This window comes from Urocampus carinirostris, chromosome 10 (genome assembly GCF_059441175.1).
Source record: "Urocampus carinirostris isolate Australia breed hairy pipefish chromosome 10, RoL_Ucar_1.0, whole genome shotgun sequence".
Lineage (NCBI taxonomy): Eukaryota > Metazoa > Chordata > Actinopteri > Syngnathiformes > Syngnathidae > Urocampus > Urocampus carinirostris.
The window spans coordinates 23,457,546-23,483,059 of NC_142358.1; the positions used below are offsets into that span (position 1 = coordinate 23,457,546).

A 25,514-nucleotide genomic window follows, 5' to 3' on the forward strand; every position below is an offset into this window, starting at 1 on the left:
TCGTCAACGCAATTGAGTTCTCCCTTCCTGATTCCTGCCTCTGTTCTGGTCCGCTCCCCCTCGTGACAGAATGAGCCAGCCAAGAAATGAACTCAGCGGACGATCCCATCCGACTCCCGTGGCTGCCTGTCCGATCCCCCCTGCCGAGTGCCGAGTCCGATCCGTCCGACGCCGATGGCGCCTGCCTCTCTCCGTTCCTGCTTGTTCGGAGGAGGGAGCGGCGTTGCCCCAATCGAAGGCGTCGACCCATTCCGGGGAGCGAGGGGGAATTTGGGTATTGCCCTGGGAAGATTTGACGCCTGCCTGTTCGACTCTCCTGCCTGCCTGTTCGACTCTCCTGCCTGCCTGTTCGACTCCGCTGCCTGCCAGTCCGACCCCGCTGCCTGCCAGTCCGACTCCGCTGCCTGCCAGTCCGACTCCGCTGCCTGCCAGTCCGACTCCGCTGCCTGCCAGTCCAACTCCCCTGCCTGCCACTCCGACTCCCCTGTTTGCCTGTCTGATTCCGTCTGTCCTGTCTTGCCTGTCTGTTTTCGCCTGTCCTGTCTTGCCTGTCTGTTTCCGCCTGTCCTGTCTTGCCTGTCTGATTTCGCCTGTGCAGTTTGCCCGCCGGACCCCCCCTGCCGAGCGCCGAGTCCGATCGTCCGACGCCGATGGCGCCTGCCTCTCCCCGTTCCTGCGTGTTGGGAGGAGGGAGCGGGGTTGCCCCAATCGAGAGCGTCGACTCCACTGCCGATCTTCCGACGTCGATGGCGCCGGCTTCTCCCCGTTCCTGCGTGTTCGGAGGAGGGAGTGGGGTTGCCCCAATTGAGATCGTCGACCCATTCCGACTCTGCTGCCGATCGCCTGTCCGACCCCCCCTGCCGAGCACCGATTCCGATGCGCCCGACGCCGATGGCGCCTGCCTCTCTCCGTTCCTACGTGTTCGGAGGAGGGAGCGGGGTTGCCCCAATCGAGAGCGTCGAACCATTCCGGGGTGAGAGGTAGTATTTTTTTCTTTTTGGGACCTCAGGAGCTATCCCTTAAAGGGGGGGGGCTCTGTCATGGCCAGCATGGTCGCCGTGGCGACTGGCTGGCCCCCCCCCTGGGCACCAGCTGAAGCAGATCTGCTAATTGCGTGTGTGCTACTTAAGGGTGGGTTGTGGGTTTTGCGGGTGCTGGCTCATTGCATTTTCTGTTTTGCATTTTCCGTCTGCATCTCCCGTTACGTTTTGCTCTGTCCTGTTTTGTTCGAGTCGGAAGAAACCTATGATTGCACGTTTTTAGTTAAAGCCTGTTTGCTCTGTCTTGTCCCTGAGTTTTGGACGACTTTTATTTTGGTAAATAAAAGTTTTGATCGTCAACGCAATTGAGTTCTGCCTTCCTGCCTCCGTTCTGGTCCGGTCCACCTCGTGACACTGTTTGGCTGCGGCTGCATCGGCTCGCTACAGTTTAACTGTACGGGTCAGGTGTATCGACATTTCGTTCTGTGTGCATGATTACAAAGAATGACAATAAAAGTATATTCTATTCTATTCTATTCTATTCTATTCTATTCTATTCTATTCTATTCTATTCTATTATTATCATTATTATCATTATTGTTATTGCGTTCTCCATCCGGGCACCGGTGCTGTGGAATGCTCTTCCCCCTGAGATCCGTTCTGCAACCTCAGTGGAAATGTTTAAATCTAAGCTTAAAACACACTTCTACTCTATAGCATATGAATAACCTATACTTTTCTTGGACAATATCTCTGTATTATTTGTGATTGCAACATCCTTTGCTGTCTGGTAATCCTGAAAGGGGGATGCCACATGTGCGGTCCCTTCTCAAGGTTTCTTCATTTTCCTCATGTTGAGGTTTTTGAGTTTTTCCTTGCCCTCATGTTGGTTCCAGATCAGGGGATGGTGTAATAATAGTCTGAAAAAATATTCTGTGTAATAACCTGTGAAGCCCTTTGAGACTCTTTGTGATTAAGGGCTATACAAATAAAAATGACTTGACTTGACTTATTGATAGTCATATTAGTAGCAGCAGTAGTAGTAGTAATAGTAGTAGTAGCAGTGGTAGTAGTAGTAGTAGTAGTAGTAGTATTGATATTATTTCTGTTGTCATTTGAGGTTGTTGGGGCTAAAGGTTTCTTTGTCTCTTTCTTTTTCTCTTTCTCTTTCTCCCTTCATTCTGTCTATCCTTCTTTCCCTGCTTCGTTTCTTTCATCAGTGATAGGTGGGTGTTATTTGAAGTTTTGAACTTTACCTTCTCTATAAGTACTACTAATATCCAATTCATCACCCATCCTCCTATTTCTTAATTCATTCATTCGTTCATTCATTCATACAATCTTTCTTCCACCCATTCTCCACATGGTGGGGGATGGTTATTATGAATATTGCCGTTTTCTTTGATAGCCCTACAATGTATTCTATTCTGTTCTGTTCTATTATATTCTCATCTCATCAGCAGTACCGCTTATCCTTATTAGGGTCACGGGGGGCTGGAGCCCATCGCAGCCATCTCCGGGCAGTGGGCAGGGGACACCCTGAAGTGGTTGCCAGCCAATCACAGGGCACACGGGGACAGACAACTGATTCGCTCATTCACACCTAGGGACAACTTGGACTGGCCAATTCACCTGAAATGCATGTTTTTGGAATGTGGGAGGAAACCGGAGTGCCCGGAGGAAACCCACGCAAGCACGGGGAGAACATACAAACTCCGCACAGGAAGTCTGGAGCTGGATTTGAACCCATGCAGGAGGTTCCCATGACATGAACTGTGCCGCACATGCGCTAACCACTGCCCCGCCGTGCTGCCCCTTTTCTATTCTATTCTATTCTATTCTACTGTATTCTGTGGCAAGTTCGTTTATTGCTTCTATTATATTTATTTACAAAAAACAATGGATTGTCAAGATGTTCTTGGTTCACAAGCAAATCAAACATTTCAACCATTTTAATATATAAAATTTTTTTTTTTTGGTTTGAACAAATTTATTGACACTAAAAAACAGAAAACAATCATGACAATCTCAACAGCAATTAAGCACATTCACAATATTATATTCCAATATTACGTTTTTAACAGCAAACACAAAGTGAGGTTTGAACAAACCTTCTCGAAAATCAAACATATTCACAATTTCATTATATAACATCTTTGTTAGTGTCAATAGATCCGTCCAGGCCAAAGTCGATTGTTCTCGGTCTGAACAAATCCACTGACACCGACAGCATCAAAACACAGCCATCAAGCATATTCACATTTGACAATATGACGTGACGATATGACGTTTTAACATTTTTTCCTGACATTTCCAACATCAATTAAACAATTTCAGAGTTATTTTCTTTTAACAGTAGTTAACCAGCGTGTAAAAGGCAATACTATTGTGCAAGGGCATAGCTCTGCCATCCCACCCTCCCAAGCAGCATTCTTCCAGTCCTCTGTGTGGGTCCTTTCCCTTCTGCGTGGGTCCTCTCCCTTCTGGGTTCCACAACCCAGGTCGTTGCTGCCGGGACTCCCACAGCGTAGCTCCGGCTCCCCCCTCCGGGTGGGTACAGACGAGTCTTCTTTATGGCTGCGTCCTAGGCCCGCCGCTCGCAGATTGTATGGTATCTGCAGCCATTTGGAGCACAGCCACGGGGGGGATCTGCCTGCACCTCCATACCAGCAGGTTTCTGGAGGTCCAGATGGCGTCCTTGATGGCGGCGAGAGTGAGCCAGTCCCTGGCAAAGTCGTTCCGATGTCTCCTCGACCGACTCACCCCGTAAAGCACGTACTGTGCATCAGGGACCTCTCCTGCTGGCAAGTCCGGGAACTTTCCTAAAATAGACATTTAAAAAGTATGATCGGTGACTGTGCAAAACCCTTTGCGTTTCATACCCCGATTTGCACCCAAAATAACTTCGAAGAATTTTGTTGGCGTCAATTGTACTTTTGTGACGTTGCAATTGTGACGACGCTCCTTGGGCGTCAGAAAGGAGCGTTCCTCGACATATTTTGAGCACTATTGCCATTTTTTGTAAATGCAAGCCGTAATGTTGGAGTGTGTTTAAAATGCACGTCGGATTTTCGTGTCAAGAGTGTTGAAATAAATAAATAAAATACATTCGGGTGTGCAGCAGCAATGCGTGGCCAGGAGGTCGCCGATGAGCTACAAGGGGATACCTGTGGGATCTCGGAGGAAGGTACAAGGGAGCTCCACGTTTTTGACACATAAATGAAATGGCTTCACCGTTTTTGTATTAGATATTTACAGCGTTACAGTTAGTACTTTGGGTTTGGCGACAATGGTCTTAAATCAGGGGGTCTCCAACATTTTCTAAGCTGTGGGTTAATTTTTGTTATTATTTAGCGCAAAGTTCACCCAGGTATGATTATGAATTTATAAAATAGCAACTTAGTTAGATTGCTAAATAGCTAAAAAGATAGCTTAATACTTATCTATAAATGTAAAGAGGTTCAGAAAAAACTATAGAGGAGCTAGAAAGCTAGCTAAATAGCCAGATTTAGCTTGAAAACTAGCAAAATGGGAAAAACGTTAGCTTGATAGCATGTCAAAATGTAAAAAAAGTAGTTAAATAACGCTTTAAATTGTTAAAATGTAGCTTGATAGTTAGCTAGCAATGTAAACAGTTAAAAAATTAAGTCATTTTATTTGTAAAGCCCTTTATCACACTAAGTCTCAAAGGGCTGCACGTAAAAGGCGGCTAGAAAGCTAGCTAAACAAATACAATGCCAACTAAATAGCCAGATTGAAAGCTAAAAAAAGCTAAATGGCTAGCTTGAAACGAGGTGAATTTTAACATGAAAACTAGCAAAAAAAAACGTTCAAATGATAACTGAATAGCATACCAAAATGAGAAAACCCTAGCTAGACAGCTTGCCAAATAGCTAAAAAGGTAGCTTAATTTTTAGCTAGAAATGTCAACTGGTAAAAAATCAAGTCAAGTCATTTTTATTTGCATAGCTCTTTATCACAAGAAGTCTCAAAGAGCTGCACATTAAAGGGAGCTAGAAAGCTAGGTAAAAAAAAGTAAAAAGCCAACTAAATAGCCAGATTGAAAGCTTAAAAAGGCTAGATGGCTAGCTAGAAACGAAGCCAAAATTTAGCTTGAAAACTAGCAAAAAAAAAAAGGAAAAATGTTAGATTGATAGCATGCCAAAATGTAAGAAAACTAGCTAAATAGCTTGCTAAATTGCTAAAAAGGTAGCTGGATTGTTAGCTAGCAATGTCAACAGGTAAGAAAATATGTCAAGTCGTTTTTTATTTGTATAGCCCTATATCACAAGAAGTCTCAAAGAGCTGCACATTAAAGGGAGCTAGAAAGCTAGCCGATAAAGTAAAAAGCCAACTAAATAGCCAGATTGAAAGCTTAAAAAAGCTAGTTGGCTAGCTAGAAACGAAGCCAAAATTTAGCTTGAAAACCAGCAAAAAAAGAAAAAAATGTTAGCTTGATAGCATGCCAAAATGTAAGAAAACTAGCTAAATAGCTTGCTAAATTGCTAAAAAGGTAGCTTGATTGTTAGCTAGCAATGTCAACGGGTAAGAAAATAAGTCAAGTCGTTTATTTGTATTGCCCTTTATCGCAAGAAGTCTCAAAGAGCTGCACATTAAAGGGAGCTAGAAAGCTAGCTACAAAAAGTAAAAGCCAACTAAATAGCCAGATTGAAAGCTAAGAAAAAAAAGCTAGTTGGTAGTGCGCTTTACTCTTCCTTCTAATAGTAGGGAGGTGCATCTAGATTTGGCACTGCCTGTTAGTCAGCTTGCAGCAGCAGGCCAGGTAGGAAGAGTTGCTAATTGTGTTCCTGTCAGTCACTCACCCAGGCATAAACTTGGGAGTTGCCAAAGGCTCTGGGTGAGAGAGAGAAAGGCTGCAGCCAGTGATCATTTCAAGGACTGGAGAAAACCTTCACCTCTGGTCATGTATTTCACACCTAGGCCTTGAGTAGTAAAAAGTCTGAATCAATCCAACCCTAAATGATCACTATTTTATGACTATAAAATAAAACTCTAAATTTAGCTCCATTTGCGACACATACAAAAAAGGATCAATAATAACCTAATCAAATTGCATTATTATTTAGGAACATAGCCATATTTTACTCACCAAAATCCTTTTTATGTGCGCCTAAAATCCATTCTCCTTTCTCCCCTCAAAAATATTTTAATTAGTCTGTCCTACATATTCTCCATGGGTTTCATTTCCATCAAGAAGTTTTTCAATCGCCATCAAATCTAATGTTGAATGTTGAGCCTGTCGTGTACTGGGAGATCTTGTATTTTTCTTCACCTTTTCATTGTGATATTTCCGTTATTGTCCCCTCGCCAATCATAGTTTGTGAAACCGCTGACGTTTTGTTACGCCTTTTAGAAGGCCTTGGCTTCGCCCACTCAGATTCAGCTTGGCTAAACCAAGAGCTTTATCAATGCTAAGTTAATGCCTCAACGCCTGCATAGCTGATTGTGAAGGCCTCCGGTTACCCTGGCAAGCAACAAGTAATGGCTGAAATGTGATTGGTCAAATTTGACTGGCTGGGAACCATTTCAGAGTGTCCCCTGCCCAATACTTGGAAGATGCCTGGGATGGGCTGCAGAACCCATGCGACCCTTGTGAGGATAACCGGCGCAGAAAAATGAATGGAAGGATGATTCCGAATATTTTGTAGGCCAGTAAAGAAGGTCTAGCAGGCTCTGACGGCCCACCACTGTTATAGGTGGTGGATTTTGGGCTAAATCCTGTGTGGTCTGTTTCAGATATTATTCTAACAAAACAAAAAAACAAGTTTCTAAAATGGGTTGTGTTTAGCCCATTTAATTGTGTTAGCATTTTTGAATGTATTTCCAGTCAAATGTTGGAATGTTGTGTGTGTGTGTGTGTGTGTGTGTGTGTCTACATACAGAATTTGGTTGGGTGTTATTTTTTTGTTAGTATCATTTCATTCCACAATAAATATTTGATGATTTCTAATCCTATTGTCCTTTGTTCTCTACTTCCCCAGAGATCAAGGAGTATGCGCAGGACATAGGAATTGATCCTGAAAAAGAGCCAAAGCTTATGTGGCTTGCCAAGGAGGCTATTGTTTCCCCGTTGCCAAAAGGATTGTTGGAGCGGTGAGTATGCATTTCAATTTTGCCTTTCAAAATTTGGTTTGCCAATCAAATCATTTTATTAATAAGGCGTCAATTTGACCGTGTTAGTTGGTGAACGGTTCCTTTCTTTTTAACTAACATAAAAGCAAATCTGCCTCAAGAAAGACGATTACACAAGCACAATTGAAAGTTATGGTTCAAAGTAAATCGATGTGCCTGATTTTTGAAAGGAGTAGCGAAAGATTCTAATATATGCATCCCAAGAGCCAAGAAGAGATCTGCAGATTCAAGAGCATTTTCCATTCAATCCTCGGTGCTGTAGAATGCTCTGCCTTCTTAGATTCAATCTGCAACCTCAGTGGAACTGTTTAAATCTAAGCTTAAAGCACTTATGTTCTATTGCTTATAATTGACCTATGTTTCATGTTGACGATGTCTGCTTAATGAGACATCCATTGCACCCTGGTCGTTCTAGAAGGGGGATTACCCTTCTTAATGCTTCTTCATTTTCCTCATGCTGGGGTTTTGAGTTTTTCCCTGCCCTCATGTAGGTTTTAGATCAGGGGATGGTAAAATAATAATAGTCCGTTTTTTGTTACAGTATGTGGTCTGTGCAGCCCTTTGAGACATCTTGTGATTAAGGGTTATACAAACAAACATGACTTGACTTGGTAAGTAAATTGGTTGGACCCCAACTAGGGTCGTAGGGGCACCATTTTCACATATATATATTTTATATGTTGTCTGGAATGTTCTTTTAACGCTAAATTTCTGTTGTCCACGTGATGGCGAAAAAATATCATTGAAGTAAAGTGGATTTTGACCTTAATCAATACAGTAGTGCAATAAAGCAGCAAGATTATATAAAAATTTACACTACTAACGGTCGCTCTATTATACAAACTGGGACTTATGATTTTGGAGCTTGTTTTTTCAAGTTCTTGTGTTATCTGATGTGGTGATATGCCAATTTATCTTAATCTTCTGTAAACTAAATTTTACTTGAAACAATATTTTTAACCCCTGTATTAATTTTTGTTTGGCTTATGTCTCCTACCTAATTCATGCAGTGAAGATGAGAGTGGGAAAAAATACTACTACAACTGCAAGTTAGACACACCCATGTGGGACCATCCCTCTAAAGTCCACTATCGTGAGCGCGTGATTCGAGAGCGTGAGCGTATCCTGCATGCACCCGTCAATGGAGAGGCTGTTGCTAAAAAGGAGAAAAAAATGAAAGAAAAAACAGAGGGACGTCAAAGGAAGGAATCACTAAAAGCACATGGTGTAAGTTGTCATCAACATAACTATCCATCAATCCACCCATCCATCCATCCATCCATCCATCCATCCGTTCATCCATTATCTGCACCGCTTATCCTTAGTAGGGTCGCGGGAGTGCTGGAGCCCATCCCAGTTGTCTTCGGGCAGTCACTTGCCCATTCACACCTATGGACAATTTGGACAAGCCAATTAACCTGACACGCATGTTTTTGGAATGCCTAATGGAAGAAACTGTCCTTAAGCCGCCTGGTTCTTGCTCTGAGAGAATGCAGTCTTTTACGTGATGGCAGCATGTTAAAGACGCTGTGAGCTGGGTAGGTGGAGTCAGCTGCAATCCTGGTGGTTTTGCAAGTGAGGCGGGAGTTGTAGCTGTCCAGAAGTGGTGTGAGGGGGACAACAACGACCTTTTCAGCTGTTCTCATGAAACCGCCCATATCACTCCAAACGGTTCAAGAACAGAATTCAATATACTACGTGCGTCTTGGATTGTGATTTTAGGCAAAATTGACTGGAACGTTAAAAAAGCCTGATTTAGAGAAGAGAAGTGGCAAAAATGCAACAGAAAAATGAAAGAAGGTGAACACTTTTTAACAACGCTGTAGTTTAAAAGGACACTGTGTAATATCTAACCACTAGATGTCGCTGTATTGTTTTTGTGCCATCGAAAATGAGTGCTAAACCAAAAGTGAGCAAACAACAACATTTTTCTTTTCTTTTTTTGCCTAGCTTTTCACAAGGTTTTTGATTGCTAGCGGTACCCTTAGCAGCTAAAATGGCAGACAATCATGTCAGCTTCCTCTAGGAGAGCCTCATGCAATGTAAAATAAATACAAATTTCTTGACCTACGTGTATGTAAAAGTAACGTACGCTTATGATAAGTGTATCCCGTTTTTTTTAATTATTGGACAAATCCAAAGGAGTTTAATAGGATGCCAGTTCCTTATTTTGATTATTACAATATTGCGCACTGTTCTTCGTTGTTTTGACTATAACCTCATTGTCGCTATTGGCTAATCATGTTGCTGTTATTTGCTTATCACACACCTTGGGGCTGATTTGGTTTTTGTAACCTTGAAGATTTAATATAAAGAGGAGAGAAGGGCTTTAGAACGTTGATGGAATTCTATTATCTGAATGCCTTTCTTGGTTCTCCTTGTGCAAGTTCAAAATCCAATGATGTCTTCTCTTATTTTGAGTGTATATTAAAGTTCAAACTCTAACAGTTTATATGATAAGTGATGTATTTTCCCTTATTATTCAAATAATAATTTTTTGGGAGAATGACGTTTTTTACCACCTGGAGGCGCAAAATATTACTCAATGTCCCTTTAAAATGTAGATTTGTCTGGAAGGATTGTCAAACTATTTTGAACTCCTCTTTTGATGGAGTCTGATACTTTGTCTCACTTGTTTTACAATTACCCACAATTATTACAGCAGTATCTTGTCACAGAAGCTTAATTTGATTCTGGATCGTGCTTGTAGCTTGAATTGCCTTTGTAAGGAGTGAATGTTCCCAATATGAAATAATTAAAAACTGATTGGTCTATTTCGGACCTCCCAAAAGCATCAAAGTTATCCCTAACATCTTCCTGAAAAATAAAAACACATTCAAATAGTGGGCAGCACGGCAGCGCAGTGGTTAGCGCGTGTGTGGCACAGTTCTAAGGTCTTTGACACACATCTTCCTGAAAAATAAAAACACATTCAAATAGTGGGCAGCACGGCGGCGCAGTGGTTAGCGCGTGTGTGGCACAGTTCTAAGGTCTTGAGAACCTCCTGTGTGGGTTCAAATCGGGCTACTGGACTTACTGTTTGTATGTTTTACCCGTGCTTGCGTGGGTTTCCTCTGGGCACTCCGGTTTCCTCCCACATTCCAAAGACATGCATTTCAGGTGGATTGGCGGGTCCAAATTGTCTCTAGCTGTGAATGAGCAAGCGAGTTGTCTGTCCCTGTGTGCCCTGCGATTGGCTGGCAACCAGTTCAGGGTGTCCCCTGCCCACTGCCTGATGATTGCTGGGATGGGCTCCAGCACCCCCGCGACCCTACTGAGGATAAGCGATGCAGCTAATAAGATGAGATGACATTCAAATAGTAATTGAACATAAAAACTACAGTAATAAGATTAATAAGATGATATTAAGGAAATAAAATGCAAGTTCATTATGATGGAATCGCCATAACAGAGGCGTATGCTTGGTTCGGGAGTAGTGAGGGGTGCATGAGGAGTGATGGAGACGAGACTGTTGATGATGCATAAGCACTTATTGTACACTTAAAAATAAAGTTACTGTTCTCAACTGTACTCAATTCAAAATCTGCGAGTCAGTGAACCAAGGGTACATGAAGCGCGAAGTACCCACTACTTCTTTTGTATAACAAATTTTCCTATTTAGAGGTGCTCGAATATAGAGTTATGAATTTATACTAGCTTAAGATTTTTGGGTTTATCTGTAATCAACATAAGTACAAAGCTTTCAAACTGCGTGTTCGACAAATTACTGTCTCTGGTTACATTTCAGGAATCAAGAGACAGCGCCCAAGAACTAGATGACGATGGTGTTAGGGCCAGGTCTGGAGATCACCGTGCCGATTCACCACAGCAACTGGTGCTTACTCCATTACGGGGCTGCTTTGGTTTTGCCTACCTCATATGAAAACAAAGCTAGGTTTTACTAATAAATGTTTTAATGTGCACAATGAATTTTCATGTCACCGTTTTTTTCCCTTTTGTGTTATGAAGCTGTTTAGCTCCGATTTTCGAGAGGGAGTCGAAGAAGAGGGGGACCATAGGCAGACAAAGTATAAGAATGTTCAAGACCTTCAAAGGTTGTTGATTCATCAAGGGAATCTACTCACTTAGATGCTGTCTGCAGTAACTGTTCATCACAAAAATATGGATATTCTTTTTGTTAGTGACCTCGCACACGTAGCAGCCTTACATGGGCCCATAATCCTTGAGGAGCTCCTTGATGAAGAATTCCACATCTCTGAACAAGGTATTGTTCACATAATATCAACATGCCACAAAGTCAGACCTACGAATGCATAAGAGATATACCGTATTTTCCGCACTATAAGGCGCACCGTGTTATAAGGCGCACATTCAATGAATGATATATTTTAAAACTTTTTCCATACATAAGGCGCACCGCATTATAAGGCGCTATAAGTGCATTCTGGTTTAAGATCAGGTAATTGTGCAATTTTGTAATTGTAATCCTGTGCAGTCCTTCGAGACATTTTTGTGATTAAGGGCTATATAAATAAATGTGACTTGACTTGACTTGGCTACAGTAGAGGATGTAGTTACGTTATGCAACATTAGATGGTGCCGCTCTAAAGGGAATGTCAACAAAACAGTCAGATAGGTCAGTCAAACTTTATTAATAGATAACAAACAAGCTTTCCACAACTCCATTCACTCCCAAAATGAATAAACAGCTGTTTTATTATTTTTTCTGAGGTAAAGCACTTTCGTGACACATCTTTAACATCTTTGAACAACAGCAAGGCATAACATTTTACTTTTCTTCCATTTAGTCAACACGCAAAAAACCGTCTGATACTGTTATGGTAAATTAAACGTTAGTGCAATCGCAATATAGTGACACTCGTAATGTGCAAAAACAACAAGTGCAAAACAATAACAATAAAGCAATAACATAATAACTGTAAAATGTAAAACGTAAACACACACCAAGTAGGACCACCTCTGAATTCTTTAATGTTAAAATCCCGTGCCAGCGCTGTTGCCTTCATTCGAATAGTTATTGTACTGACACTTCTACTTGCTGCTCTTTGTTCAACAACCCACTGTTCAAGTGTGTCCTCTAACTGTGGCCATCTCGCTTTATTGCCACGGAAACTTTGTTTAGTCTTCCTTACTTGGCGCAGCTTATGCAAGCTTTTTCCGCACCATCGATTCATTAATGTTGAACTCTCTCGCTGCTGCTCTATTTACGTGTTCTACTGCGTGACTGATGCCTTGAGTTTAAACTCTGCGTTGTAAGCGTGTCTCTTAATAGTAGCCATTTCAGGGTCTTCATACAAACGCACAAATTAAAGAGAATCGTTGTTTAATATTTCCCAGTATGCACAGCGCACTTCTTCTTCTACGCGAAAAATGGAGTCGGTGGCTGCTTCTCTTAGTTGCGAGACCTTGCAATTCAATATTGATCCATATATAAGGCACACCGGATTATAAGGCGCATAATCAGCTTTTTTAAAAAAAATCAGATTTTATGTGCGCCTTACAGTGCGGAAAATACGGTACTTGTCATTTGAATCGCACCATATTTTTGTTTTATTATTAATACGAACAAGTGTGCACAATCATTGATTTGACATCCGTAAAGAGATCTTAAACAATTACAAATTTTTCACAATGTCTAAAAAATGGCCAAAGTACAAAATGAATTTGCAAAGGTTTTAGTGTTGTCAACTGCTCGTCTTCAAATGGCCACTTTTGAAAATGCCTAAAACTACCCACTGAAAACTGTGTAAAATACAAAGTTCAGTTTTTCAGATTGTGATCAAATTTGACAAGGTACCAGCTTTAAACTATTGTCTCACCTGTTTTGTGCTTAAGCAATACAGTAGTGCGATAAAGCAGCAAGACAATTTTTAAAATAACACTACAAACGGTCGCTCTATTATAAAAACTGGGACTTTTGATTTTTACCACTGTATTATGATACCCATACTACACTCATCCGTAGACATTTAATTGCAAAAAATAAAATTGGGCTTTAATAAAATCCTATTTTTGTGTGTTCCAACTCAGATTACTCAATGTTCGTGGCATTTGCAGAGATTATTTTAGTTTGGGACAAAATTTCACAGTTTTACCCTTTCAAAAGAGACCAAAACCGTCCATATTCTCCAAATAGTCCCAAAACAGCAATCAATTTACTTTGCATACGTCATACGTCTTTGGTTGGGATTTAAGGGGAATTTTACAGGAACATAAAGAGGTTTAAATAATAATTGACAATGTAAATTATTAACATAAGACCAACATAACATTTACAATTGATTTATTTAATTTCTTCAAAGTCCAGAGAGTTGTTTCCCTAGTTGTGCTTGTTTGCTTTCGTTTATATCTTTCAGGACGAATTTATTTCTTGTTACATGAATAACAGTGTGATAATGAGATACAGTTGAATGCTGGTGGTCTAGTGGTTAGAATTCGGTGTTCCCATTGCTGCAACTCTGTTTTGATTCCTGTTGAATCCAATGTTTTGCGATTGTGGTCAGTGATATATTTCACTAATCATTGTACAAATAGGGTATTATCCTACCATTGTAAAAACCCTTGTGTAAAATGCTCACCCAAACCTTTAGTTTGTTTTTAGGTCAAAAAACAATGCGTGTTCACTTGTAGGTATTTATTTATTAATTTATTAATACATGTGGCATGATTGGTATTCTATATTCAAAAGCATTTTAAAACAGATTGAATTCTGCCTCCAGAAACCAAAAATGTGTCAATTGCTATTTGTTCACTACTTTTTCAGGAATCAAGGACTATGCTCAAGATATTGGCATTGATCCAGAGAAAGAGCCTGACCTCATCCATCTTGCCAAGAAAGCCATGATTGCTTCACTCCCTCCGGATTGGATTGCGATGTAAGTAATTAGGGATTTAGAATAAGCATTATAGGTCTGGATTTTAAAATACTGGTAGATAATTTCCAAATTATTTTTTTTCTTGTTACTTTTGGAAAAACAATTTGAACGATTAAAACAAACCCTGTCATCCCGCAATTCCATCTCATTGTGTGTAAAACAAATAAATTGTGCAGAATATTGCTATCCCTTACTATTCTCATGGCAGAAATATTAATTGGTTTGGGAAAACAAAAACGCAAAACACTTGAAATACACAATGTATTTATACTACAGTTTAGAGGTAAAATCTTGGGCTGTATGCAATTCTGGCCTGAAATTCGGACATTAGAATCCTTCGTGGAGGATCTGCACAGCATACATTTACTATTACTGTTTCGATGACTACTTTTAACTTCTACTTGAATGATATAATCCTGAAGTTACTGTACTTTTACTTGAGTAACACAGTGCAGCGTTGCACTTCTGCACCATGCATAGTTGCACTTTGGGACCGTCCGTACTTCAGCGCCGAAGTGCACACTTGATTCCAGGGACTGGGCCCGGAGTAAACTCGAAGCTGCATTTTAGTGCCGCACGTAGTTCAGCTGAAGAAGGCACTTAGGTGCCGAAGCGCACAGTTCGGTGCCGGAGAACGCATGGCGCAGAGATGCAGCCCTGCCCCTCAAATAAAGTTAATCGGTCGGGTCTGGTCTGGTTCGGACTTCTATATCCGCGGGTCGGGTCTGGCTGTTTTTTTTTAGGCCCGATCTTACCTCTACTACAGCTCATACGTTTATTCTGTTTTTTATATGTACAACTGCAAAGAAAATTGCATAGGATACCATTATCTTATTTAGACTATTTAGTTCACGTTTTTTCGTTATTTTGACTATTATGTACTGTTTACATGACAGTAGCTTTCGGCCAATGATGATTGATTAGTGAAATATAGGACCGTTAGAACAGATTGGAATTCGCATCTTGAAGGTTTTTGGTCCTCTCCTTTTCACCTTGCAAGTTCAAAATTAATTGATGTCTTCTCTCCTAAATTGGATGGTCTACTCAACTATAAACTTATCATTTGGTCTTTTGAGCCTGATTTCAACCAGCAATAGTCAATCATTTAAAAATAGTGTAAAATGATAATGTAAATAAAGACGGCACGGCAGCTGAATGGTTAGCATGTCAGCCTCACAGTGCGTAGGTCCAGGGTGCAAATCCAGCTACCAGCCTCCCCTTGCAGAGTTTGCATGTTATCCCTGTGCCTGCATGGGTTTCCTCAGGGCACTCCGGTTTCCTCCCACATTCCAAAAACATGCTTGGCAGGTTGATTGGCATTTCCAAATTGTCCCGAGGTGTTAATGCTCGTGTGAATGGTTCTCTGTCTCTGTGTGCTCAGCGGCTGGCTGGCAAATTGTTTATGGTGTCCCCTGCCTACTGTCCAAAGATGGCTTTGATTGGTTTCAGCACCCTCTTGACCTTAGCGAGAAAAAGCGGTGCAGATGATGGATGGATGGAATTATATAATAACAGTTTTGCTAAAGTTTTCAACATCCCAAATAAATATGAAATGAACAATTAAACTCGTTTTACCAAGCATCGTTTATTGTTATACTATGAAACCAAGGATATTAGTTTAGTCTTCCCGACAGCTGTTAATTGGCTCCGCGGTCCATCAGGCTTTTGTCTACACCCTATTATCCCAACACAAAAACAACAGTGCCGTCAACAACCTCATTTATCCTGCCTCAGGCAACCCTCTCAATCACTACGTTTTCTGTCATGTAAATTCAACAGTATCTATCCAACACTCAAAAAGCCATAGTTTTCTACAAAGATTTGTCCAACAAGGAAAAATTGTGAGAAAAAAAACTGACTGTAAAACAATGTCCAAATAACAGAAATTTTGACTCCATCTCTACAGCCTAAACCAGTTGGGGCAGATTTACTATCACAACTACCGTTCAAACACAACCACATGGGATCATCCTTGTGATGTGCAGTTCCGCAATTTGGTTGTTCAGGAACGTATGCGCAAGCAGCAGTCTGCTGATCTTTTGACATCAGATGGCCAACAGAACATGGAGCTAATCACAAGCGTAAGTTACGACTCTACAACTATATTGACATAGCATTTCAAAAGAATCATGACTGAGTTTTGAAACACACTTGTACCTCTATAAAGGGGCACCTCTAAATACAAGAATTTTTGGTATGCAACAGAAAAATATGTTTCCTTATTCTAGGGAAAATCAGTTCACGAGCAGTCCCAGAGGATACCACTAGAGACCGCGCATCGCTCGCGACTGGTGTGAACATTCATTTTAAGTTACAGTAACTTCAAAGTGTACAGTAGGGGCTTATGTATCATCAACAGTCTCTTGATCTTATACATGAACAACCTCTGCCAATTGCTACCCTTATTAGTGATTACAAATCCTCAGTAGTAAGCGATGATAAACCTTACAAACACAATGGGTACTATAATATTATACTATAATATTTGCAATCTACAATGACCTTGTCATTTGCTGACAGTGACAAGACGTTTCGGATTAGAGCCGAAATGGGCAAGTCGAGATAAGTCTTTCTGAATTTATTATTTCCACCTAAAAAATTGTTATACGGCGTACACAATTTAAATTGTTTAAAAACGTAGAGTAAAGTAAGTCCCTCCCTTTTGCTCCATAACCAGAAAGAGGCTTTCTTTGCCACCTCCCCAATCCTGCGAGCTTTTATTTTCCTCTCCCTCCCTGTCACCCCCATGACTGTGAGCATCCTCCACGCTGACTATGTTACTGTATGTGTAGCTACATTTGGTTGGTCAATAAATTATTTGAACAAATTATCTGTCAGGACCAGAACAGGAAACGGGAAATGGGGAGTCATACACGTCAGGAAGCCGGTCTGGCGTTGAAGGATAGGAAGCCAGAGACAGACGAGACCGATTCCGATTGCCCGAGTTGATATCGGACAGATAGGGTGGATACTGGACAGATCGAATTGACAACAAATCAGGATATGGATAACTAACAGGAGAAACTAGACGGGAACGAAAACTGGAGAAAATAATAAACAGGACCAAAATAGACGGAAACAAAACTGGAACCTGAAATTAAACAGGACAAAAATAAACGGGAACAATACCGGACTGAAGACATCAACAGGAAAACCGGACCGAGTTAAAACCCACGTCTTGTGGGGCTGAAGTTCGTTTGACGGGCTGACAACCGAAGCAAGAGAGCGCTGAGCTTTATATGGACAGAACGCCAGTATCTCAACAAGCCGCAGCTGGCGCCACATGGGCGGGGCCAATTGGGCACCATGGCAACCGTGACACACACGGGCGCGGCCAATTGGGCCCCATGGCAGCCACGACATTATCGATTGAACATTAAAACTGAAGAGCCAAGTTTATTATCTTCAAGCTCGTCTCACCTTTTTGGAGCACCACAATTTTTTTTCAGATATTTTAGTTAGTTTAATCATGAAAGCGGATGAGAAAGCTTTTATTTAATCTGAAGGATTGGCTACTCATAATTTTATAGTTCAACATACTTTAATCAAGACACACTCTCTCACTTTATGGAGTTTTCTTTTACCAAAGAGAGAAAGAAAATGGGAGGAAGGTGGAGGGAGAAGGGTCAGCGCTTGTCTGCCTGAAAAAAATAATGCTGTCCAAAAGTTGAGTCCTCTACATAAATGCACACGCAAGATTAAAATGTGTACATAAATCGCAAATTTGCGGGTCTGCAAAATACATTATTCACACGAGTTTTTTTTTCTGTCAATGATACTGGAGTACCGTAAATTCCGGACTATAAGCCGCTACTTTTTTCCCAAACTTTCAACCCTGCGGCTTATTCAGTGATGCGGCCAATTTATGTAATTTTTCTAACGGCCGCCAGCGGCGCTCAAGTACAAAAGGTAAGATTTAGACTGCAACTTCTTAGCTTGTGCACAAATTAAATTAGCGTAGACATATTCTCATCATGCAAATTGCAAAAAGGAAGGCACATGACGCAACTTCCAAGCTAAACGCGATCGAGCAGTCCTATATAGAAGGAAACAGAGCTACCGCACGTAAACTTTACTTTACGAGCGTGACGGTAGCGGGTTTTTGATAAAAGGGAGAGCGTGCGACGACGTCTATATGACAGTCTCTTTCCCATAATGAAGGAAGACGACTTTGATGACGTCAGTTATAAGGAGGAAGAGGAGGACGGTTTACCGTGCTTACCACAAGCACGGTATGTTTTTTTAACAGAGCGGTTTACTGTGTTGCGAGCGTGTTGTTAGTAGCGTTTTGCTACCCTTCACAGGCACGGTTTGTTATAAAAGTTATAATATTATTATTAAAGCTTTGAAAACACTCTCGGTGTACTGTCTTTCTTTGTAAATATGTGTAACCATGTATAATTTGTATTTGCAACTGTATATTTTTGTAATGTATTTATTTGAGACACTTATTCTGATATGTTTTGAACGAGCAAATGAGAAAGAAGGGGTGGGGCAAACGCGTGCTGACGGGAAGTGGAGTAAAGGTGACACGTGTTTGTGGACGCGGCCGACAATAGCGGATATATATTTTTCCCACCCTTACCTTTGGAAATATACACTTTTTTCCTTGGATTACTTTCAACGGGCACTTGGACTCTGCAGGTCTGCATTAAATCTTAAGTACCGGTAACATTTTCCGTTCATTTTGCCGGCTGTGTTTTTTGGACTGTATCGGGTATGGGTTAATTTCGTGTTTGTATTGCGTATTTTCAATGTGGGCGCATGCGGCTAATATACAGGTGCGGCTTGTGTATGTACAAAATAGGTTTTCCTCCCGAAATGAGGTGGGTGCGGCTTATAATCAGGTGCGCTCTATAGTCCGGAATTTATGGTATTTGAAAGTCCTTAATAAGTCAAGTCAAGTCATGTTTATTTGTATAGCCCTTAATCACAAAGAGTCTCAAAGGGCTGCACAAACCACTGATTATTGCAAACCCCAGACTATTATTACACCATCCCCTGATCTAAAACCTACATGGGGGCAAGGAAAAACTCAACAACCTCAGCATGAGGAAAATGAAGAAACCTTGAGAAGGGACCGCACATGAGGTAATCCCCTTTCCAGGATGGCCAGACTGCAACAGATGTTGCAATAACAAATAATACACAGATATTGTCAACATGAAATATAGTTCATTGATAATCTGTAGAATAAAAGTGTGTTTTCAGCCTAGATTTAAACAGTTCCACTGAGGTTGCACATCGAATCTCAGGGGGAAGGGCATTCCACAGCACCGGGGCCCTAATGGAGAACGCTCTCGAACCTGCGGATCTTTTCGCTCTTGGGATCACTAGTAGACCAGATTTTTCAGAGCGAAGGCTCCGGATTGGAAAATAGGGGGAAATTAAATCTGAAAGATATGAGGGTGCAAGTCCAAGCATGATTTTGTATAATTAAAAAGTGCTTTAATTTGGCCCCAAAAAGGTGTACGAACCCTGTCATTAACAACAGTACTGTGTTTGGTGGTTACTCTATGGCATTTGAACTGTATTTACTTCTAATGTGTAAATAAGGATTGCAAGGACCATGGTGCTGACTCAACAAATGAAAGAACCAAGCCAGAAGTCATTAACCAGACCCATCGTGAAAACAACAGTAGTGAAGTTCAACAACAGGTACCCACACTCTTTGCTGCTCGTCATTACCCTTGTAATGCTGTCATGCAGCTTTTATAGGCAATCACAATTCTCACTATTAATTGACATTTGTCTTTGTTTTTTTATCTTTCTAGAAGCAACATACAGACTTTGTGATCGCTGACCATTCTGCTTTTTCTGATGTTCAATTGGAGATTGATGCCAGTGACAATGAAGCTGACAAGAGGTTCGCTGCTACAGTGCCTTGCGAAAGTCGGCTGCAAACTCTTGGATAAAAAAACTCAAAATATTTTCTACGAATCAACAACATGTGAGATACAAACGTGAAAAAAAACATATACAAGATTCCATATTGTGCTTAGAAATAAAAAAATTATAAGTGGGTGTTGCAGAAATATTGGCCAACTTTGAGTTAATAATTTGTATTGTACAGCCTCCTTTTGCTGCTATTACAGCCACACGAAATATTTGCCCATTCTTCCCTACGAGACATCATGTTCCTCATAGTGTAATGGTGACCTTAGTGCAGAGCATTTTTCTGATATTTCCACAAATGTTCTTTAGGATTGCAGTCTGGACATTGGTTTGGCCACCCTAACCCCTTTATATTGTTAGTTTTAAGCTATTCTATTTTAGATTTTGCTTTTTCTTTAGAGTGGTTGTCCTGTTCGAAGGTGAACTAGCGCCCCATTCTCAGGTTTCTTGCAGACTCCAACAGATTTTCTGCCAGGATCACCCTGTATCTGCTCCATCTATATTCCCATCAACGCTAATGAGCTTCCCAGTCTCTACTGAAGAAAGGGAACTCCAGAACATAATGCTGCCATCACCATGTTTGACAGTGGGGATGGTGTTTTCAGGGTGATGTGCATTGTTAATCCTACGCCAAACGTAAAGCTTTTCATTCAGCACATAAAGTTCAATTTTGGCCTCATCGAACCAGAGCACCTTCTTCCACGTGTTATTTTTGTCCCCCATGTGGCCTTTTACAAATATCACATGGGCCTTTTTATGCTTTTTTCTTTAGAAAAGGCTTTCTTCTTTTTCATCACTTTTCATAAATGGCAGATTTATACAGAGTATGAATAATGGTTTTCTTATGCACAGATTGTCCTACCTCAGGTGTATATGCCTGCAGGTCGTCCAATGTGATAGTGATCCTTTTGATTGCTTCTCTGATGACTTTTATCTTTGTTTGGGCCCAACGTTTCTTAGAGGGATGGCCAGGTCCTGGTAGGTTTGCAGAGTTGTATGCTCACACTGTTTGATATTAACTGAGACTTGATTACACAAATTTAGGTCGACATTTGATCATCCAGAAGTCACCAGAGAACTTCTGAATATATATTTTTGGAACACCTACTTTTCCGTTTTTTAATTGTAAATGTAAAATGTTTAAATATTTGGCTCCGTTTCACGATTGTGTTTCACCTGTTGTTGATTCTTGGAAAATATTTTGATTTTTTTAAGCTGAAGTTTGAAGCCTGAAATGTGTCAATATTTTCTTAGGCAGTATATTTGGCTCATTGAAGACTATCAGATTCGTACATTATTTTGACTCTTCACTGGAGATAAAGTTGTCATTGTGTTGTCTATTAACGGAATATAAACCTTTTCCTTGTCAGTCACCTGTCTGCGATATGCGCAAATAGTCTACATATTGACGATGAACACAAAGATGGGGAAGTTTGTCTTTCCAAAGAAGGTACACAACACATTGATCAACATTACCAAATATTTATTTGATCATTTATCAAATCATGAGAACTTTGTCAATCTATACTGGTGTTTATTGGATTTATTGGCTTTGTTCCTAAAGGAGCAAGGCTCAGCCTCTAGGTTATTGGCAGCTGCTCCGTATTTTAACTGCAGTTGTAGTTCCTCCACAATTTGGACGTTATTTCAAACGCTGTTAACCAAAAACAAAGAAGAAATTGCCTGAGATCAGTCATTTATCTCTAAAATATTTTTGTTTGTCTGTTTTTAGGGATTATGCAGTGTGCACGGGATTTAGGCATCGATCCAGAACGAGAGCTAGATTTTATGTGGCTTGCCAAGGAGGCCATTGTTGAAAATTTGGGTCCAGGATGTTTAGAGCGGTAAGTCAATTCCTCAAAAAGATTGTATATTTTTAAGTTATATTGTAAGACTGAGTGTTTTTTTAACTCACAGTATGTGATAGTGTTTGTTTGAAGAAACTTTGGAATTATTTTTTCAAACTCAAAATTGAAATCTTATTTTTCATTTAATTCATGCTCATGAAGGACCAATCCTTCCTCATGTTGGAATAAATGTATAAATACATAACTTCCTACAAATATATGCCGTATTGTTAACCTCGTGAGAAAATGGCGTTACTCGCAATAATTGGTTTCCAGGAACAGGGCTAGAACCTGTTAAAAGTTTGAAAACAATAGTCTCACTAAATTATTCTTATTTTGTAACTCACCAATTAATATCGATACCACATATGAGTCTGTCAAAACAATTTCTAATTAGCGAATAATTGAAAATATTTTTCCGCGCAATAGTCTTGTTTACAAATTTTTCATCCAATAGAGGCCGTAACAACATCTGATGATTTTTTTGGAAACATTAACAAAAACATTTTGGATTTCAAAATGATATTGTATGCAATAATAGTACGGCCATTATCACATATCGCCTATGTAAGTAGTTAAGGCCATTATCACATGCCAAAAGTTAAATTATATATAAATAATAACAATATTGAAAAGTTCATAAAACATATGAATAACTGCACACTTCCCATGCATAAAACAAAAAATCCGAAAAATAAATCACTCGTGCCCTTTTGTCACGAGGTTAACGATAAAAATAAATGAATGGATCAATAAATCATGATATACCGAAATAAATTACAAAAATGCCACACGACACAGGAGACCCTGGGTTCTGTAAGAATTCTGACCCAGGGGGAAGTGACAAATCCTCAGAGAAGTAGAGGCAGCAATTAACTCGATGAAAAACGGAAAGTCTCCAAGCTCTGACAGGATCCCGTCTGAACTCATACGAAATTGTGGTAAGCAAACTATATACATCTTGACACAGATTGCAGAAAGTTCTGGCCAACAAGACAGTGGCCATCTCCATGGAGAAAAATGCTAGTATTTATGCTACCAAAGAAAGGAAAACTTCAACTATGATACAACTACAGAACCATCAGTCTCAACAGCCATGCAAGTAAGCAAGTAAAGTTATGCTAAATGTCCTGTTGAAGAGACTGAAACCACAGGGGAAAAAAAATCCTAGCTGAAAAACTGGCAGGTTTTTAGGGAGGGAAGGTGCACCACAGGACATATTTTTAATCCGTGCATCCTATGTGTGAACTTTCCACAACACCAGAGAAACCTCTATCACATTTTTGTTGATTTCAGGAAGGCATTTGAGAAAGTATGGCAAGCCGCTTTATGGGCCACCATGCGTAAGTACGACATGGGCCATAAACTAGTTCAGACCATTGACCATCTGTATGCCAATGCCAATAGCGCGGTATTTATCAATGATACCATTGGAGCGTGGTTTCAAACTACAGTTGGTGTGAGACAAGGCTGAATTCTCTCTCCAACTTTATTCAACATGTTTCTGGAGAGGATCATGTCCGAAGCTTATGTATTTATGCATGTAATAATTTATTTTGTCATTTGTTTTGGTGTTTTATTTAGTTATTTATTGTTGTTATTTATTTTGTTGCATGTATATTGTTGTGTGTTTGGTCACAACAAAATGTTCTTAAAATGAGGGGGTCAAACTGGCTGAGCTTTTCACCTATTCACTGATCAGTGTGGTAGCCGAATCTCTGCCAATAGGTGAAAGGCTCAAGCAACTGGGCTGTCTTCTTATTTGAATAACATTTTGTTGTGACAAAGTACATGACAAAATAAATTCTGAAGCAAATAAAAAATAAAATGCATAACTAAATTAATTCATTGAATTTGTCATACATTTAGGTATTACGTGATTATGTGTTTATTGATTTATAATGCATATATTTTTAGGTGGTTTTTATTTACACATGTATTTCTAAATATGGCAGGATTGGTTCTCTGGATTTATAATACTTATAATATTTTTTGTTAAGCACTGTACTAACAAATTTAAAAGACCTACTCCATATCAGTGTAGCCTTCTCTTCTTCATTCTCTCTGACTTCATTCTACCAGGGAAGATGATAACGGCAACATCTACTTTCGCATCTGCCAATTACACACACACATCCAGAAGCACTCTTTAAAAGTGCATTGTAGTAAGATGGTGGTTCAGGTGCAGGAGCATATGCAGGATCTTGCTGGTGAAGGGCCTAGTGTGTTGAAGAAGAGCCAGAAGAAAGTAAAAGAAAAAAAAAAGGAAAAGAAAAAGGTAACTCTCAAAACACATTCCCGATGACCTGTACTTATTATATTGCTGGATATGATGCAGTATTATGTCAGTTATTGTGGTTATTGGGGGGTATTGAGGTGTCCCTGTATATCATTTGGACTTTCTCAACACACATTTGTGTTTTATCTAGTAAAGATGTGGCTTCGCTTTATTTTTCAAATTATTTTAGCTTAAACACAAACGGCAATTGAATCTATTGTCGTGAGAGTGAGTGTAAAATTGGCCAATTAATAGCTTTCGTGTGACGTCACGCACATCCCCTAATTTAAACAGTCAGCCATTATAGATGGGGCCAACAGATGCAGTTTGATGTTATCACAGATTTACAGGATTTTGTTGGATGTTCAAATAAAAGTAAGGCAGGGGGCCCCATGGTAGAAAAAGCACTTTCGCAGTAAGGAAGTAAGAAAAGAAACAGAAGAAAAGGAAAGGAAGAAAAGAAAAGACAAAAACTAAACAAAAGAAAAGAGGAGAAAGAATGACAGATGGATGGACAGACGGATGCATGGTTAGATGGAAGGAAAGATGGAGAAAAAGAATGAGTAAGTAAGAATGAGAAAGAAAAGGTGATAAAGACTGGGGAGAGGGAGAAATATGTAGACCAAGGGTTTGAAAGAAAGAAAAAGGAAAGAGAAAAAGAGGGAGGGAGAGAGAAAGGGAGGGAGAAAACAAGAGTGGGAAAGAGACAATAAGAGAGAGAGAGAAAAGGTGAGGGAAATAAAGAGAGCAAAATATATAGGGAGATAGACTGAGAAAAAGAGGAAGGAGAAAGAGTGTGAGACGGAAAATGAGAGAGGAAAAGAAAGTGAAAGTGTGCAATATAAAGAGTTCCGGAGGTGTTCCCTGGCCAGCCTAAAGACTTAGTCTCTCGAGCGTGTCCTGGGTTTTCCCTGGGGCCTCCTGCCGGTGGGGCATCCCTGGAACACTTCACGAGGGAGGCCTACAGGAGGCAACCTTATCAGATGCCCAAGCCACCTCAACTGGCTCTTCTCAATGCGGAGGAGCAACGGCTCTACACTGAGTCCTTCCCAATTCCCTTCTCACCTTATCTCTTAAGGGAGAGCCCAGCCACCTTGCGGAGGAAACCTATTTCAGTTGCGTGAATCCGGGATGACCATATGTGAGGGTAGGAAAGTAGATCGACTGGTAAATCAATAGGTTTGCTTTTCGGCTAAGCTCCCCCTTCACCTTGATGGATTGGTACAGCGTACGCATGACGGCAGATGCTGCATCGATCCGTTTGTCGATATCCCGTTCCATTCAACTGTCACGCGTGAACAAGACCCCGAAATTCTTGAACTCCTCCACTTGGGGCAGGATTTCATCCTCAACCATGAAGGAGCATGCCACCCTTTTCCGGCTGAGAACCATGGTCTCATAGTTAGAAATGCAGATATTCATCCCGGCCGGTTCACACTTGGTTTCAAACCGCTCCAGTTAGAGCTGTAGATCACACCTTGAAGTAGCCAACAGCACTAAATCA

The 25,514-nt window shown here is 40.5% G+C and overlaps 1 protein-coding gene across 4 annotated transcripts in view; it reads left to right on the plus strand.

Annotated features, from left to right (window-relative positions):
* The first annotated feature begins 3,992 nt into the window (after positions 1–3,992).
* The window catches only part of LOC148358426 (uncharacterized), a 38,700-nt gene continuing 17,178 nt past the window's right edge, over positions 3,993–25,514 (plus strand). For 2 of the 4 annotated variants that reach the window (XM_088345126.1, XM_088345124.1), the window contains exons 1-14: positions 3,993–4,167; positions 6,983–7,094; positions 8,144–8,360; positions 10,882–10,968; positions 11,103–11,188; positions 11,276–11,358; positions 13,879–13,990; positions 15,897–16,071; positions 16,219–16,281; positions 19,547–19,648; positions 19,765–19,856; positions 21,256–21,335; positions 21,618–21,729; positions 23,815–24,010. In XM_088345126.1, the coding sequence (XP_088201252.1) occupies positions 4,107–4,167; positions 6,983–7,094; positions 8,144–8,360; positions 10,882–10,968; positions 11,103–11,188; positions 11,276–11,358; positions 13,879–13,990; positions 15,897–16,071; positions 16,219–16,281; positions 19,547–19,648; positions 19,765–19,856; positions 21,256–21,335; positions 21,618–21,729; positions 23,815–24,010 (1,578 nt within the window). In that variant the 5' untranslated portion in view covers positions 3,993–4,106. Of the gene's footprint in view, positions 4,168–6,982; positions 7,095–7,674; positions 7,745–8,143; positions 8,361–10,881; positions 10,969–11,102; positions 11,189–11,275; positions 11,359–13,878; positions 13,991–15,896; positions 16,072–16,218; positions 16,282–19,546; positions 19,649–19,764; positions 19,857–21,255; positions 21,336–21,617; positions 21,730–23,814; positions 24,011–25,514 lie in introns of those variants that run through there. The other 2 variants (XM_088345127.1, XM_088345125.1) reach the window with 2 other exon arrangements.